The sequence below is a fragment of the Bemisia tabaci genome, chromosome 2 (genome assembly GCF_918797505.1).
Source record: "Bemisia tabaci chromosome 2, PGI_BMITA_v3".
NCBI classification, from domain to species: domain Eukaryota; kingdom Metazoa; phylum Arthropoda; class Insecta; order Hemiptera; family Aleyrodidae; genus Bemisia; species Bemisia tabaci.
Window position 1 is genome coordinate 50,512,321 of NC_092794.1, and position 19,365 is coordinate 50,531,685.

The following is a 19,365-nucleotide window of genomic DNA, read 5'->3' on the forward strand; positions in this document are numbered from 1 at the left end:
GTATAAAAGAATGAGCCGAGAGCAGTTTACAGTTGATTTTTATGTTAATGCAGGACGAAAAGATGCATTGCGCAAATCCCCACATTAAAGCCTTGCACTAAACCTTAAAGATAAATAGGCTAGTTGTATAATCACTGTCCTCCTGATGTGGGGAGGGAGGATAATGCTTCTACTATCATAAAATTGTCTTATAAGAGGGTGACCTATATGATAAGAATATCAAAATTAGTCTAAATTTATGTTATTGTCTGAAGGCTCATACGGCTTTCTCTTCGCACGGTAGTGTAGTTACTCAGTGGATACTTTCGAAAAAATCTTTATTGGAGAAAAATATCTTATATGTTTACCCGTGGAACACTTTTTTGCAGTATTGCCGTTTAACACTTGGATACCCTGTTTGACCACCTGTAAATTCATCGTTTCCCTCACGAAAGGACTGAACTACATTTCAATGTTGCAAAATTTATTCGAGCAACTTGCATGTTTACCAAAAGAAACTTGAACAGTTCTCATTGAAAGTTCCACCGATTTTTCTTCTGATCTCCTGCAAAAATCGGACAAATTTTGGACAAAAATTGCTCTGGTACAATCTTGTAAAAAATCGAATCGTTTGCTTCAATTTTGCAACCTTGGAATGGAGTTACGTTCCTTGGTCCGGGAAACGACGCGACGTATTGTCGCTGCTCAAAGTGAAGGTGAGATGGAGGGTTGAAGTGGATGGAAGGAGACTAATAAGTGGGGTTTGTTTCAGCAATTCTCCGGCGACGTCGCCGACCATGTCCAACTCGTCGTCACCGACGCCGACCCCGACGCCAACGACGCCGCTCTACAACCACAAAATCGCCGGCATTCCCTGCGTCGCCGCCGCCTCCAGATACACAGCCCCCGTCCACATAGACGTAGGCGGCACCATCTACACTTCCTCACTCGAGACACTCACAAAGTAAGTCGCAACTCTCTTTCGATAATAATGTACGACTCGAGTTCGGAAATCGGAGCCATCAGTGGCGAGGTGGGAATGATCGACTATAGGTATTTCCCCATTTGAAGCTGTAGTGAAGAATCGATTATCTAGGTGTTCGTTACGAACACCCTCTTTATCGATCTTTTCCCTGGTAAAAATTGGCGATAGGAGCTGCGTTTCAAAATACCATAGGAGTTCTTGTAGCCGACTAAAGATGGCTATTGAAAACCATATAGCTGACTGTAGAAAGCGGAGCAAATCATAAAGCCGGGCTATACGAAGCTATAAAAAAGTGCACAGTCGGGCTATAGTTCCTATCGCCGGGCTTTACACTTTATCGCCATTGGCTATAAGAGGCTATGAGAAATTGTGTAGAAATTCGTCTGCTTTGGAAATCATTAAGTTTGATACGGAACTACCTTAATATTTACAAAACGCACATTATATTTTCCTTTAAAACATTTTTTTTTCATCAATTAAAATGATAATAGTCCATACAGAGTGAGCAAACATTTCAAAATCATGTGTTGAAAAACGCTGACTCCGCGAGATTAAATATTAGAGCCTAACACAAACCGGAGCGGCGACGCATTGGCGCCTACAAACCTAACAGGGATACTTCACGCATTGCGCAACGCGTGAAGTATCCCTGTTAGGTTTGTAGGCGCCAATGCGCGTTTTGCGCTGGCTGCCCGCCTCAGTTCTGGAACACACATTCTACTGCCAATTTTTACCAGGGTTTCTATTGGTTTGAATGGCAGCTCAATCGATGTATCGCAAAGCACGCCACGCCACGCTCCTGGGAGACATGCACTCATTTTGGGGGGTCCCGAAGACTAGCGGGTTGATCAGGGTGTCTACTAGTTCGGAACATTTAAAAGTCCGGAAGAAGCGCTTCAGTGCCGCGTCCACGGTTCATATGACCTAACTTTTTTTCTCGGTGTTGGGCACAAATCGGACTGCGTTAAGCCGAAAGAAACTAAGCCACATCAGCTATTGCCAAATTTGAGTGGGCAATTTAGTTTATCACAGGAAAACGGTTGTGCGGATTTTTGTGCGAATTTCAGTGGATTTTCTGCATAGTACGAAGCAAATTCCTTCAACTTTCAAAGGAATCCACACAAACGTTCTCTTGCAAAAAATGAAATTGTCCAGTTAAATTTGGCATTAGCCGATGTGGCTTGATTCCTCTCTGCTGAACGCGGTACAGAATAGTAGTTCCTTGTCGCAAAATACTGGTCATTTCCTTTACACGAAAAGGCAACAGGGGTGAGCCCCGGCGCGGAATAGAATAATAAGGTTGAGAAACGTCTCGCGGACATATCGTCGCTCCCCTGACGTAAGGGCGTAACTCAATTTCCACATGCGCCCTATCGTCCATATAAATCAATGCTCTTGTAGGGCTCATGCGGAAATCGAGGTACGTTTTTAACGTGAGAAGAGCGACGATTTGGGAGTTGCAGCCGGGTTCACACGCACGCGCGCCGACGACGACGCGCGACGCTCGTGCGCTAATCGCGGCCGCACTAAATGCACGAATGCCTACCGGCCGTGGCCCCGGAATCCACGGCTCTCCCCCACCGCCCCTCCGTCCAGAACCTTGCCCGTTGCGGCCTGCATGCGCCTGTGAGAAACTCTTTCACAAAAATTTCGTGAATCATTCCCGTTTTGGAGCTACCCCGGGGGCGTCGCGCCGCGTCCGAGCTACAACCCCCCCCCCCCCCGGACTTCGGCTCCTCCCCCTCTGCATCGTGGATATGCACATCGCAGTTGTCGGGTTGCCGGGAGGAAACGATGCATTTTACACCGGGGAAAAAGCTACTTTAAGTAGGAATGTATTTATGAATTTATGAGCGAGAAGAAATTTCTTTGAATCAAGAGGAACGGATGCTGATATCGAGGGAAAAGTCGCGTATATCAAGCTCTTAAAACTAAAAACAGATAACTCTACAATTCCCGTTCTTCTAGAAAATCTGTCTTCTTATGTTGAATTATTTAAACTGTTGGAGCCCCTAAAGAAAGTATTTGTTTAGGGAATGATTGTCCGAATTTTAGTTTTGGTGAATGTTGTAAATCCGTAAATCTGTAAATCCACTCATATTTCGGGGAACCGCAATCTATACACATAGAAGGGCGACCCCGACACTGTATGAAAACTTTAAAGGATTATGTTTTCGTTAATAACGAAGTTTAAGGAGTGGTTTCCTCATATGTAGAATGTTTTTCAAAGAGAACTTGTCAAAATTTATAATTTGACGAAATGAACATTAAACTTTACAAATGAAAAAAACACCAAGAAGTGGCCCGAACTGTATGTAACAAGGTGGAGAAATGGTGCTGGGTCCACACCATTTCGCGGGGAAACAAAGCCAAGAAATTCCAAAAATTAAAAATTAATTAATTTTTGACTCTAATTTTAATTTTTGGAATTTCTTGGCTTTGTTTTCCCGCGAAATGGCGTGGACCCAGCACCATTTTTCCACCTCATTAAACTTTACAGTTGAGTCAAAAATTTCACGTCTGAGCTCTCTCTGAAATTCGTTCCACTGTGCTGCGGTGGGATTCGACACCTCAATCGCAAGCGGGACCTCGTAAATCACGATATCTCCAAATTCGGATTTCGGATTCGGGCGATCGAGGTCCGATCGACTATCCACATATTCGGCTACCGTTCCGTTGTTTCCCACAGCATGTGCCGCCTTATTTTTTTAATGGCTTTTAAATTATCCTATCCCGCCCGCGGCACCGCTCCTTGCGACACTCGCTCCGCCGCGCCGTGTTGCGGGAAAGGGCAGTAAGTCCATCCTGGAAGGAGCCTCGAAGCCCGTAAGGACACATGCTCTCCGTGGATCACATTTACTGCCGTCTTCCGTAACACTCCGCCGTTTTACGGAAGAGAGCCGTAAGTGGAGTCTCGTATAAGCCTCGAGACCCGTAAGAGCATCTGCTAACCGCGGCTTACCGTACAAACGCACTTACGGTTCTCTTCCGTAAAACGGCAGTCCAGTCGTTGCGTCGGGAATGTTCGACTGAATACTTCATCAGGACCTTACAAAATCTGCATCGCCTGGATTTTAAGCCCTTGCGTCATTGCTTGCTATCGTAAAATCGATCGCTTGCGGCGAGTTGATCCTGGGCAATCTCACAAATGTTTCAATGGAGAATTTGCAGCTGTCTGAATTTTTTTGAATCCCATGTTTAAGGAGAAACTACTGAGTGAACTGATAATCAGAATATCCTTGGTTTCTAAAATGATCAAGTATTAGAGGAGATATGACCAAATTACCTACTATGCCAAAATGCATGTGTTGAAACGAGAAACGTCGCGGAATGACGTCATAAGGGGGTAAATTTCATCTGTTTTAACTGTTCTACTCCAAAGTGTACCAAATCGAAAAGAAGTCTTGAAAAAGACTAGGAACGCAGCTAATTAAACACTGTCAGATGCAGCAAGAATTTGTCGCACAAATTCTCCATTGACATTCTTCCTCCAAGCTACTGTTCCGTCGAATCCAGTGCAGAGATGCAAAATAAAATTTCATGGGATGAAATCCATTTTTCCGAAAAGTGCAATTCATTTCCCACGCACGTCGGAAAAAACTGTCCAAGGATCGACTATAAACACAGTCCTAAATTTTGGCATGTTGGCAACCCTAAGTTGAAGTCAGAAGAAAATATGCCTCTCTCGAGACCGCAAAAACGGCACTTTACATGTTCGTCCACTGGACCTTTCAATTCATAATGGTGGGCTACCCTCATTGTAGGGCAGGGTATGCATATCGAGACTTGCATGCAGAGAGAAAGCTGCATTTCAAATGGGCTCCCTTTGTTTTTTGTTTAATTAATTTCCGGTACTCATTGTGGTATAGCAGTTCAAATTCGGTAGCCATTCTTCCATGGGGAACTGGACTTGCCTACATTCTGCCGTGTTACGGAAGAGATCACTGGATCTCAGTATGTGCATTTCTGTTTGAGCCACGGTTAGTACCAGTGGCGTGGCGTGCTTTGCGATGTATCGATTGTTATACCATTATTTTAAACCTATGGAAAAGGATCGATTATTAAGGGGTTCGCAGCGAACACCTTAATAATCGATTCTTTACCATAAGTTTAAATTACTTATCAATCGATATATCGCAATTCACGCCACGCCACTGGTTAGTATGTGCTCTTATGTGTTTGGAGGCTCATCCCAGACTGCAGTTACTGCTCTTGATCGTTGTTTAGAAAGAACGCCGCATGAGCATTGGCATATTGCCGAATTTCTTCATAATATAATTATTTTAATTTATCGGAATTCATTTTGTTGAGAAATATTCATTTTATCGGTTACTGGATGGAATTGAGGCGTTGGGTGTAGAAAGACCATTCCTTGCTTGCGCGGTGATTTTTGTCACACTTCGTTCCACGCGCGTTCCCTTGGACCAAATTTCATGAATTTTACCGCTATAGACACGTGATAGTTCGTAGATGATCCCAATCTATTCAGCTTTTTGAAACGTTGTGGTATTTTCACCAGAGTAGTGGTAAAAATACCCCTGTTAGTAGTTTAGACCCTTGTTAAGTCAGAGTTTATACGGGACATCAGTAGTATGGTAATTTGAACCAAGTAAGGGGTATTTCAATATGGGCCGATTTTGGGCTCACCCTGAATTTCCTCACCTCTCGATTTTTTGCTCTTTGAAGGTCTATATTTACAGAATGCATCATGATTTGGTCATTTTCGGGCTCTGTTTGCGCCTAATACTGGCCCAGACATGAGACTGAAGGCCGATTTTGGCAAAGAGAAGTGGGTTTGAGGTAATAGTCGACAAATCCGCATTTTTCGGCAAAATCGGCCTTTCGACCCTAACAAAACCAAAATAATCAAATCAGGATGCATTCCCCAAAATATAGACCTTAAATGAGTAAGAAATCGTGGTGTTGAGGAATTTCAGGTAAGGTGGGCCCATCCTTATCGATATCGCGCTTTTTTATTTTCGTCATGAGGTACTAAAAAAATCCAAGAATTTTGGACGTAAATTAATTTTCGGGTAAATGAAAGGCTATCGCGGACACGTGGCAGCATGGACACGTTGATAAGGCGTTTTGCCTTTGGACGGCAGTGCGCGAGGCCGAATTCGGCGCCACGGGGGAGGGGGGGTCATGGACCGGGGGGGGGGGGGGGGTTGGGCTCGGGGGTGAGTGATGGGTCTATATCTGCAGTGGCGCAAGTCGGGCCCAAGAGGAAGAGCTGCCCGCTCTCGCGTCGGCGTCGCCGCCAGCAGTGCCATTGTTGCCAGATTGTGCGATAAGATGCGGATATTTTACATGGGTTCAAAAGGGGGAATGTGGTGATTTTCCAGCACAATTTGGCAACAATCAGTGCACCGCGTCCGCGTCGCGACGCTATGGTAACTTGTTTAATCAACGTTTTCCTCCCGGGCATTCCCGGCGCCCCGCCCGGTTGACAGGTCGTCAAAAATCCCCCCTCCCCCTCCCCCGCTACAGGAATCGCCCAGAGTTTTTCGGTCAGTCGATTAATCGATTAATCTAACTTTTCTGAAATTCACTATTTGATAAATAATCGAATTGAGTCGAATCAAAATTGGACTGCATTTTGCAATTGGGAACTTCAATTTATGGCTAAGTTAAGGAACAACGTATGTACCATTATTTTCCCTCTGCACACAAGTGTTTTTACGGATGAGCCAGAAACCGTAGCTCCTGATTGCAAAATGTAGTTAAATTAATGATTAATGTGCATGAATGGAAAATTTTCAAAACAGATACCTTTACCCTGGGATGATCGCCAGGGTTCCCAGGTGAAAATCAGCATTCGTGCTGATTTTAAGGATCACATATTATGTGTGCTGAACCATTTTCGATAGTACCTACTTCAGCAAATTTCGGCAATTTTATTTCCAAAGTTCCTTCTAAAATCATATTTTTCCCAAAATGATCATCTTTTTTAGGGTTTAAGCTGAAATTTGTAGAGAATTTGCCCTGATTTTTAAAAATGTGACCTGAGCATTGGGTAGTTTTTATTTTTTGATTAATACAGAGTGAATAACCAATTGAAGAGTTAACTTTTATCTCTTGCTTTTGAGTAAAGGATAATGTCAAAATTCAGAAGTAAAGAACCAAGATGGAGAGTACTGATTATGATTGAAAAACGAACAGACTTTTTCTCTTTTTTAAAGGTATAGCACACCTCTTAAAAGTTATTTGAACCAACCCTACACGTCCATCACATGATGGGAATTATAATTTGGAAGGAGCTAAAATACAATCTGAAATCCGAACGAATCGATGTGTATTGGTTGGTAAGTGGACGAGGATATATAGTCCAGATGGCGTAAAGCTTCATTGCACAAGTCGATCGATCTGCTTTGTCGGGTCCTTGTTAATTTTGGGAAGCGCATGATGCGCGAAACGCAGCACTTTAAACTGACCAATCGTAAGTCGCAACCGGTCAAACAGTGCTCGTGTTTTGTTTGTTTTAAAGTCGAGAATTGTTCCGGAGCTTTATGTGCACGAACGTGTCAGATTTGCGGACGCGTTGATAAGTTGGACTGCATTTTGCAACGAGGAACTATACTATTTTCGACTAATTTCAGAAACAACATATGAGCTGTTAGTTTCCTTATGCAGTTTGGAGTTTTCATGCAAGAGCCAGAAATTGAAGTTTCTAATTGCAAAATGTAGTCCAATTGTTACTGTACGTATTGCATTGCAGGGGTGTAGGGTGTAGCTTGCTCTAGACTTCCGCAATTTTCTGCGACGCGCTGGGTTTTTGCAAGAAGATCAACCCAACGAGCTGATTAAAAGTTTGTTAAATTTATGTATTACTTTTGGATGTGTGTCAAAGTCGTATGATTTCACAAGAATTGAAAATCTGAACACGTCGGAACAAAACGAAACAAAAACAAAAAACTCAGCCTCCCCAATTCGTCGTTTTCCGGACGATGGGGCCGCGGGAGTTTGGAATGCCCAAGTTTCCCTCGGTAAAAATGCAATTTGTGGAGGAAAATTTGGCCACATTGAAATGAAGTTAGGTACTTTTGTTGGAAACGACGAATTTTAGGGCACTTCCACAATTACGTCGCAAATTGCAAAAAAAAAGTATATATACACAACAAATCATCGCGATCACCGATTCCGCGGTATGCGCTATGCAGCAACGACAAACTGGTATCACCAGTCGAGAACGCCTTCAGTTTTGCGTGATACCTCAACGCCCACACCAGAGTTAAAATATTTGTATCAGAAATCAACGCACATCTTGATACTAACTCATAGGATCGGATGTTTCAATCGCTCATCGCACATTTATAAAATGTCATCTCGCATTTAGTCCGAATTCTGTTAATTCATCACAATTTAGTCTTTGACAAATCATAATAATTAATGACGCATGAATTAAGAGATATAGTACCTCAGACGCCTCCTCTTATCAAGTCTGAATAATCAGGAACACTGAGTAGGGAAACGCTGATAGGTGCGATACAGAAAAGCTTTTAAATTACTGCCGTATGAGGTGGTTTTTTCGCTTTTTTTTCTGCTGCGCATACACGCACGTGATAGATAAAGACATCAAATAGAATCATTTAATCCAATTAATAGACGAGAATCGTCTCTTCGCCCCTCTAACGAAAGGACGTAACTACAACTCAACGTTGCAGAATTTTAACTCACATATTTTACGTTTACAAGAAAACTCTCGGGTTTTCCTTACCGACATTATCACTGATTTTTCCCCTGATCGCAGACAAAAATAAGCCAAATTTTGGAGAACAATTTCACAGCTATAATCTCACTAAAAACTGAATCGTTAGAGTAAATTTTACAACCTTGGGATGGAGTTACGTTCTTTTGTTTGGGACGCTTCGCTTTCGACCGATTAAAGGCCTAACGGGGGAAGACTGAGCATGCTGTTATGTGCTGCACTGTGAATTTAATTGCGTTTAAAGAGTCTGTCCGAGCTTTGGCTATTTTAATTAAAATTAAAGTAATCGATAAGCAGCGGCTTCCGCGACGAATCGTGCGCCGATATCTCATCCTCAGTATGAGTGCGGAATTAATTACTTTTGAGATAGTTGGTTCATGACTAGAGGATGGACTCTTTGTACCGTTGTATGTATTTATGCTAAAAGAAACTATAGACATGGGGTTTGCGTACGAAATAGTTTCTTTTATCATTAATACGCCCAATTCTTGTGGTATTAAACGTTTACGCGCTCTGAATATTTTCAAGCTTTGAGAAAAACATAACCTAACACAAGCATGTGTCGCATCATAGTGCTCGCTTACGCTCAGCGACACCCAACCGCCATTCCTAGAAAAAAAAATGCGTGTGTGTTCGCGTAAAAATTTGCCGAAAATTATATCATTTGGACGTATTCAAATCAAAGAGAACTATATTCATTCTGGCATGACTCGTGAGATTCATAAGAATACATGCATGAGTTGTCGTATGTCACTATGAATCTAGTTCCTTTTGATTTGAATACGAACATTTTCCTACAGACAGCAGTAAGTTCAACTTTCAATCGGGCATCACTATTATTCTACCTGTTTAGTATAATTCTTTTTGACCTTGGGAGGATACTAGTGTCTCAAAGTTTCCAAATTTTCCGACAATTACCATAAACGTCAAATGGTCGCATGGAAGTGGTTTAAAGTTCAATCCAGATGAAGATAATTTCACAATAGTTTCCGGAAGAAATTATACAGAAAACGAAGCACAAAGGAGGAAAACTGGAGCTCTATGCATACTATTTTGTCTTGATTGGGATTTTTAGGGGACACCCCTCCCCCTCCTTCCCATTATGGGCCAGGGCCAAAACACTCTTCCTAAATCCGCCCCTGTTTAAAGAACTGTACAAATGAATATTTCATTAATCGTTAAATGCAATTATGTTTCCTTGATTTTTCACACAAGGTTAACCATGGATTTTCGGCGAAGCCTTTTCCACTCATCTTGTGGTTTTCATGCCGCGCATCAATTAAATGCATTCTATAGTCCTAATGACAGTTTGCATGTTACGAATATTGAAAATTATTTTGATGCAGAGGAACTGCAATTTAATGCGCCTTAATCATCTAGTAAAACGGGGAAATAAGTTGGAGGATGTTTCGGGACCACGGGAAAGTCAGAGGAGAGAGAACGAGGCTAGAGGGAGACAAGCGTGGGCCTCCAGTCGGAAGGAGGACGCAAGAATTACCTCGTAACTTATGGTGTTTATGTAAAAATATTGGCCCAAAGGTATATAAAATTCACGGTTGCCACATTTGGTGGGAAAAAAGCTATTTCAACTGACGGGGGAAGCAATAGCGCTTCGGAACTACATATCGATGGCCACGGCCATATGTCACACAGTGGATCGAGTCAATAGAAGAGGTCTGACAACATTTTGAAACTTTAAAAGCCTATAACTCCGTTTATACGGATATATATTTATGACGTCACAGGAATGTGCCCACTTCATAATAACGCTCCTAACCATATAACGATAGATTGATATTGTCCTTTTCTGGCTAAAAATTTCAAATTCAAGAAGATTTTAGACTTAGACGCGATAGATTGAGCGGCAGTTCGACCACACCAATAATCCAGGACGAATCATCGTAAGAAAGAAAAAAAATTGATGGTTTTTTTTCCCCAGTCTGACAATGTTTGACTGCGGTTAGCGTTTGGCTCACATTGTTGGGAAAATAAAGGTTCCCATGGTCGGATTCGTCCCCCACCCACGCGCAGAGCCTTAGGCCGCCGGGCATCACGTACATGAAGTATGGATGCCAACCTACCCGCAGGACTCGCCGCGCCAATTAAACCGCCCCCTCCCCCCTCTCCCGCCCCCTTCAGCCACCTTCGCTAATATGCTTAACTATATCTGTCTTGGACACTTGAGCTGAAGTCGACGGTCATCTCAATACTTAGAGGTTTTCTATCAACGATTAATTAATCGAAATTCTTTCAATTCGATGAATCAATCGATTGTTACAGTCTCGCTTAACTGTTAATCGAGTAATTGAAAATTGAAATTTCCTGGTCTCTACACTGGAAAAAAAAAAACCGCATTGGATCTAGAGTCCAGACTCTTGAAAACATCGACAGGAAAAAATACTCTTGATTCAATCAGATTTAAGCTTAAATCAAAAGGAAATCCGCTCAAATTAAGAGGCTTGGTTCTTGATTTAAGCTTAGATCTGATTGAATCAAGAGTATTTTTTCCTGTCGATGTTTCTAAGAGTCTGGACTCAAGATCCAATTTGTTTTTTTCCCCCAATGTATGTCAATTTTCTACAAATCAGCATGAAACCTGTAAAAATTTTATCTCAAAACCTTAAGTGCTAATACTTATGGAAAAATAGGATTTCAGGAAGAATCACGGGTAGGTTTGTGCGGAAATTTCCTAACAAAAACGTTCAGCGCACATGCTTCCCTTCCCCCCCCCCCCCTAAATTCAGCACGAATGCATGATTTACACCTGGGAACCCCAATAGACATCCCCTGGTTCAGATTGTCATCGGCTCGCCTCGGAACCATTCCCACAATGTCTCTATGAATTTCATGTGTGACTCTTTAACATTTCTTACTAGGCTTAAACAATTGCACTTGCGACTTTTCCCACCAAATCTAAAGCCGCAGTTGGTAGACCTCCGTCGTTTAAATTCGTGCAATTTAAGTAAAATGGTCTCGTCCACTTGGAATTCCCTGAAGATGATCGATATGGATCAATTACGATTATAAAACTTGTAATCTCAAAAGTCTGCGGGGCGCAAATTTATGTTTGGTGTCTGATGAGACCAGTCCTCGTTTCGATGGATTGCATTTTTTGGGTGGCCTTGTCGCCACAGGGCGCTACTGCTCATGCCATTTATTTTGAGCTCCTCAAAATTAATCACCAATTCGCATCGTCCTCATGTGAGAAAAAATGCGCTTAACGGTTTTTTTGCGAGGAGGAGGGAGGGAAGGGGTTTTTTGGAATTTGTTGTTGCAACGGCATGTTGGCAAATTCTCCGCGATAAAACGTTAATTTTTTAGTAAAATTATGAATATCCCACCCTGAAATCCTCACTTATTTTAGATCAAATTGCGTCCGAATTTCTCTGATAAATTGGAAAAACAGTCACGAGTTTTCCCGAAAATTCGTATTTTTAAGTAAATTTGGCAACGTCGTAAGGTTTACACGGCTTTGCTGCATAGCATGGGAGAATAGTCAAGGTTTAAAGGCCTAGAACGGTGGTGGGCGGAGGGATGGCGGTGGGAGGAAGGGCGATTAATTCCGGAGTGGCAACAAGCAGCGGCCGGTGACTGGTGACTGGCGAGAAGTAGCAACGGCTACTGTTTAACAAACAAGCTGTAACCTTTAACAAGTTGCTCGCGCCCAGAGTCGCTGTTCGCATGCTCGCAGTGCTCATCCGAGTCAACCCCCCGTCGCCTTGCCAATTCGAGTACCCTCCCCTGCACGCCCCCTCCTCGCCTACTGGGGGGGGGGGGGGCTTACGCTTTAACGTGCTTAGGAAAAACGTCGTATGAACCTTCGGGTGTTGCCGAATTTCCTTTGATAAAACACAAATTTCCCGGTGAACTTACGAATATTGTATGTAACAAGGTGGAGTAATGGTGCTGGGTCCACACCATTTCGCGGGGAAATCGAAGCCAAGAAGTACAGAATTCGGGTCACTTCTTAGTGTTTTTCCTCACTTATGAATATTTTTCTTTCAATTTTTCAGATGAGTTTGTTTGCAATATCACCTAAAGCTTCTGAAAATTTCAAAGAAAAATATTCCTACATACATACATATCAAGCCGTGATGACGTCATCGTTGAATTGTTTCAGATACCCGGACTCGCGGCTAGCGAAACTGTTCAACGGCAGCATCCCGATCGTGTTAGACTCGCTGAAACAACACTATTTCATCGACAGAGATGGAGGCATGTTCCGGCATATCCTCAACTTCATGCGCAATTCCCGCCTTCTCATTCCGCAGGACTTCCCAGACCTTGATCTCCTTCTAGAAGAAGCTAAATATTTTGATATTGCACGTAAGTCTAAATACTAATGATGTTCTGTTTTAATTTCAATTATATCCTCAGTTTGAAAAAGACCCAATTCGGGTTTTCTAAGATGTTCATTTTTTGAGTGGAAACACTTTGCTTCCTGGCTGTTACGCAGTTTTTATTGCCTCCCAAAAAGTTTCATTTTTCCGAGATGAGTCTTTTTCTAACTGAGATTCAATTGGTATTTTTTCACCATCTCTGTTTGTGACTATCCATGGGAAAAGGAGCTTTTAGTGCACAAAAGCTTTTCTTACTTTCTTTTTTTTTTTGACGAATAAAATGAGTGTGACTCAGTTTTTACTTCAAAATGACTGAAGTGGCGTTTTCATTTTGAATTGACGTAATTCATCCTGAGTCGCTGTAATCTTATTTACGTTTCTCCAAAAATGACTCAGTTGGGCGTATTTAAATCAATTAGAACTATACCTACCCTAATATGAGCCCTGAGACTCCTTAAAATATCGACCACGCACCATGCAGGACAGGGATCTTGTCACAATGTGTATGCATAGTTCCTTTTGATTTAAATGCATTGATATCCTGTCTTTTTTCTGAAATCACCTAAGTGACCCCCTTCTTCAGAATACATAATTTTCATCCTCTGTTCCCTTTTCTGTATCCATTTTCATTGGAAAAAAAACACATTGGATCTGGATTCCAGACTCTTGAAAACATTGACAAGAAAAAGGACTCTTGGTTCAATCATATTTAAGCTTAAATCAAAAGGAAATCCGCTCAAATTAAGAGGCTTGGTTCTTGATTTAAGCTTAAATCTGATTGAATCAAGAGTATTTTTTCTTGTCGATGTTTTTAAGAGTCTGAACTCCAGATCCAATGTATTTTTTTCCCAGTGATTTTGTCAAAAAATACGTAAGTTGCCTTCACTTTTATTTCTGAAATGGCGTGACACGCATTTCTTTTCTTTTTTTTTAATTATTGTTTTTAAGGCAGCCCATATACCCAGTGCTCTCGAGCGAGCCCTTGTATTCGTTGAGTGTTGGCGAGCCGAACGAGGCTCAACAGTGATGCCAAATCGGTCGATAAAATACCCGACTCATTCCGAAAATCCGAAGATCTTTCGGTCGAAGTCGCAACTCGTCGCTCCTCTGACGTAAGAGCGTATCTCAATTTCCTCATGAGCCCTTGAAAGCATGTATTCACCTGTGAAATAGGGCTCAGGTGAAAAATCGAGATACGGCCTTACGTCAAGTGCGCTCGACGGGAGGACGGGCCCTCGGAGGCATTTTCACCGACCCAGGCGGAAAATAGACGATATTTCACGACGCTGCTATTTAGCCGGAGCACACACAGCCCCGAGAAGCGGAGCCAACGCGGCGCGGCGAGAAACGAAGTAAAAAGTTTTCGCTGATAAGAGTTTAAAATGTTGCTAGGCTCGGCGGGGCGGGGAGGGGGCGGAGCCCGGGGGCGCGAGACGAGGTGGGTCGGCGGGGTGGGGCGCTAACGCCAAAGGGTTGCTCTTCAGCAACCAGGTCGTGATTGAGTAGCGTCATTGTCGCGTCGTCCCAAGAAAACGCTATTTCGGGCATCGAACGTCGTTGTCATGTCACGAAGAGCCGAGTGATATTTCACAGAGCAAGGTGAACAGCGGGCTGATTATTGGAATTGATAGACAAAGCTGTAGACAAAAACGAAAAGGGAAAATGGAGCGACCCTGTGCCGGGTGTCTAGCATCAGGAAAAACCGGAAAATATCAGGAATTTCGGCCGATCAGAAAAAAATCAGGAAAATCGGAAAAATCGGACGTTTTATCAGGAATTTTTCTTACGCGAATCTCTTCAGCGAAGAAAGTCTTACTTCTTTTTGCCTACCGTGCCAGGAGTCGAAAAAATCAGGAAAATATCAGGAATTTTCAAAATGAAAATATCAGGAATTTGTTATAAAATAACAGGAAAAATTAGGGAAATATCAGGATTTTTCAAAATTAAAAAATACTAGACACCCTGCCGTGGGTTGAAAGGGTGGTTGTTATAGACTGGGGGAAAACTATTGTTTTTGTTACGCTTGTACATAGCAAGATAAATGAATGAGCGGGCTGTTTATTGAAATTGACAGACAAAGCTATTGACGAAAGAGAGAAATGAAAAACGGAGCGACCGAAAAATGGGTCGAAATGGTGGTTGTCATAGACTGTGGGAAAACTATGGCCTCCGTTACACTTGCACAGAGCAAGTCAAACAGCGGGCTGTTTATTGAAATTGATAGACAAAAGACAGAAAGGAAAAATGAAACGATCCTGTGGATTTAAACCGCCTTCAATCCGCCGTGTATGCAAGAATGGATCCGCCGCGTTTGAATAGTTATCTACGTAGAATTTTGAAGGAGTGCTCCCATCACCTCTATGACCGACCTATACATTTGTCAGGGGCCGTTCAAGTATTGTGTCGGGCATTTTAACCGACTTTTTACCCCTCCCCCTTCTTGCTTATAAACCACCCATAAGGCAATATTTCACCCTCTCTTTTGAATTACGTAAGATTAGCTTGATCTCTTTCCCCTATTTTTCAGCAAATGATTTCAAAACCGGTAGAAAGAATAAAAAAAAAAAGTATTGCAATTTCATGTTTTTATTATGTGTTTGAATTGGGATCTGGACCTCACCCCGCCCTCTTTGTACCTTATCAGGTTAGCTCAGCCCCCCCTCCCCGCTCGTTTATTAGCTTAGGTAGTACTTGAATGGCCCCCTTTCGAGAGGAAGTAATGAAATCCCGTCCGCCTTCAATTAATTGTGTATGCAAAAATGATTCCGCTGCGTCATTATAGTTACCTACGCAGACTTTCGAAGGGGCCGGTCGGCAACGTGGCTCGAAAACGAGGGAAAAATCCGGGATTTTCGAGGGTTTCCGGAGCGCGGCGGCAACGAGGGCGAGTCGACGAGATTGACTGCTCGCGGCCCTTTTCCACTTTCTTATTTTTCTTTTGAACTGGCGCGGCGCGCGCGAGGAAGAGTGTACGCGGAATTTGAAGAGATTAAACCCCCGGGGCGAGCTCGAGGGCAGGTCGGTCGGAGGGGGGCGGGGGGCGCAGACGGCGGGGCGGGGTGGAGTCGCGTCGCAGCACTTGTGGCCGCGGGTCACAATCCGCTAGATTGCGCCAAAATGTCTCAAAGCCGGCGCGGGAAAACAGCTCCGAGATCCACCGGCAAGGTTCCGGAGGATTAACGGAATTTTCGCCGGATTTTACCCGACAACGTGACGCTGCCGTCTTACCGAAAAGAGCAGTATAACGACCCAAGTTAAACTGCTTATTTGGAAAAGGGCGTAACTGCCAAAAGTCGAGTTTTGAGGATACATGAAAAAAACTCGATTTTTCGACAATTTCTCATATTTCTGCGTAAAGAAACGTATGTTCTACATACAATCTGGACCTCGGTCATATGAGTAGGGTCAGAGAAATTTGGCGAGAAAATTTAAAAAAATAAGATTTCGGTGGATACGCCCCTCCTCCACAAAACGGCTCAGCACTGTCAATTTTAGCAGTATTATGCCAGCCAAGTAGCATGCGTGCTCGATGACAACATTGAAAATCATCGTTTGTGCCCTCACTCATGTGGAGAGAGGTTGCTATGAACTTACGCCCCTCTCCCACTAAAGCATACATTCAAATGTTAAGAACATGTTTGTTGCGATTTTGGTATAATCGCTCGGTAGTGAGATGCGTCTACCGTGCGTTACCGTAGTATTCCATCGAACACTCAATTTCTGAAAATATAACGGCTACGTGTTTCTTCAACAGCCTCGTTTGTTTTCGGAATCGATTTTTTTCTCAAAATTTCACCGATCAATGAAAATGAACCCTCGACTCACACTGACACTTGATTCAGCCTTCCTCTTCGGAAATTTTGCCCCCCAACGCTTGTAATCCTACAGCCCTGAGAAAAGTAGAGAAGCCAGACGGTAAATGGAATGTATTTAAATAAGAAAGATGTCCGAGGATCCTTACATCTTGCGCCGAAGCGAGCCCGCATTTTCAAACAGCAACCATCTCTTGCTCGAGCAATCGTAAAGCTATTAACATGGGCGATAACAGTGGATCAGGGGCGCAAATTATCCGCTGGTGCCTCAAACCACCGCACAGTGGACATAACGCCTTCAATTTGAACAATATTTTTCTGAACTTATTATTATCCCATTTATGGTAAGCACTATCTCTAAGAGGCTTTTTAAGGATTACGTAGGGCATTTTGGCAGACTTTCCGTCCACCTTCTCCCCCTTGTAGCCACTCGTAAGGCAGCACCTTACCTCCCCTCTTCCCTTAAGTAGCCCACGTAATACTTGAACGACCCCTTAAAATGACTGACAAAATGTGTGAGGAATCAAAAAAAATATATTATTAAAAAAGCTTTATTTCTGGCTCGACAATAAAATCAACTATCGTCCTATGGAAACTAATAGCCCATACGTTGTGTTAGAGATGAGCCTGAAAGAGTTATTGCAATATGTCCAGTTTACGACGATTGCGTGAACTGGACTTCATTTTGTTATAAGGAATATCTGGCTCATACTAGAAACAACTTACAATTGTACATTGCTCTTGATGTTCTTACGCTGACAGGTGTCCCCTCTTCTTCTCTTTCACTTTCCCATTCTTATTTTTTCTCGTTTTCCTCGATTTTCTCTGTTTCTTCCTCCTATTTTTTAGTTGTGATCTCTTTCCCTCCTCTTCACATTCCTCCTTCTTCTCTTTCTTTTCCTCTATTCCCTCCTCATTATCATCTTTTTCTTCTCTTCTTATTTTCACTTTTCATTTCCTCGTTTTTTTCACTGTCCTCCTCCTCTCTTCCCTTTTCCTTCTTCTCCATTTTCCTCCGCCTCTCTTTTTCTTTTCCTTTTTCATCTTCCTCTCCTTCTTTCCTTCAATTTTTCCTTTACAGGTTTGCACCCATATCCATAAGCCAGAAATATTAATTCCTAAGTGCAAAATGTAGCCCAACTGTGCGGCCGGCCGAGGAAGATTTGCCAGGGCAGGTGTGAGCGCCAAGAGAACTCGCGGGGATAAGCTTAGAGGGAAATAATTAAGAAATAAATAACCGGCGAGTAATTATAGTAGGAGTCGTACTGGAACTGTTGACTCAGATTTTTTTGCGGATAAGCCCGCTCACCGCCCCTTATACACTTACCACACACTGGAGTCGATTCACTCAAAATCTGGACATCCTCGAGCGGCGCTTCATCGCGTGGGGCAAAACCGGCAGGCTGATTACAGGTCGATGGAAATCGATAGACAAAGTGATAGACAAAGAAGGCAAAGGGAAAATGGAGCCATCTTATTAGTTGAAACAAAATGGTTTTGATAGACTAGGGGTGAAATGATGGACCAACTAAAGGGCACCTCGTGGTTCGCCGTTAGTTAGTCCATTAATTACCTCTTTTGTCCATTGCAACCACCCGCTTCCACAAATGCGATCGCAGCATTTTCTCTTTGTCTTCTTTATCCATAGTTTTGCCTGTCAGTATCAATGATAAGCTCGCAGCAGGACCAGATTTCTTGGCGCCCTCAGTAATACTCAGCACAGAATATCGGGGGAAAATGCATGTCAGAGCGAAATGAAGGGAAAATAGTCTGTCCATTAACCCTCATTTCGGCTTCGGTTTGTCCTTGGCTATACTCTAAAAATTCCCTAAATTTTATGCGGCGGACTGATTATTGAAATCTATAGACAAAGTGATAGACCAAGAAGACGAAGGGAAAATTGAGCGATCCTGTTGGTGAAAGCTGGTATAGTTGCAACGGACGAAGTACGTAAATCATAGATTAACAAATGGTAACCCATACGACGAACCCTTTTGGGTCATCGTTTCCCCCTCAGTCTTGAACAAGGATCCGTTCAAACTAAAAGCGTCGCTTCATTTTCTCATCATAATATTTTTGTCCATCATTTTCGCCTATCAATTTCAACAAAGAGTCCGCAGAAGTGGACTGTTGAGTAGTGGTCATACTCTCCCTCGTAGCAGATCCTCTAGGTCTTCGTGATCTAGGACTAACATTTTCCCGCGAAAGGCAATGCACCGGTCGGTGGAGCTGGGATCGGTTCCCGGGGCTGGGGTCGGTTTTTGCCGGGCCCCGTCAGCTCCGGGCCCCGGGCCCGGCTGTGAGATGGAATCACCGACCGGCGCTGGACCACACCTCCTCGGCCGGCTTTCTAGCTTTCGCCAGGGGCGGGCGCACGGCCACGGCGCATGCGCGGCACCCCGCTCGGGAGGTGTAACGCACCACCTCCGACTCGGATCCAAGTTGCCAGATTGTGCCATGAATTCTCTGTTTTAATTAGGGAAAATTGCTGGTTTTCAGCCTCATCTGGCAGCGATGACTCGGATCCGGGCTCGACCGTAC

The 19,365-nt window shown here is 43.2% G+C and overlaps 1 protein-coding gene across 3 annotated transcripts in view; it reads left to right on the forward strand.

Moving 5' to 3' along the window:
- Positions 1 to 19,365, forward strand: part of twz (BTB/POZ domain-containing protein twz) — a 186,195-nt gene that overhangs the window by 155,541 nt on the left and 11,289 nt on the right. For all 3 annotated transcript variants that reach the window (XM_072297503.1, XM_019061751.2, XM_019061750.2), the window contains 2 exons: positions 752 to 943; positions 12,793 to 12,998. In XM_072297503.1, the coding sequence (XP_072153604.1) occupies positions 752 to 943; positions 12,793 to 12,998 (398 nt within the window). The remainder of the gene's footprint in view (positions 1 to 751; positions 944 to 12,792; positions 12,999 to 19,365) is intronic.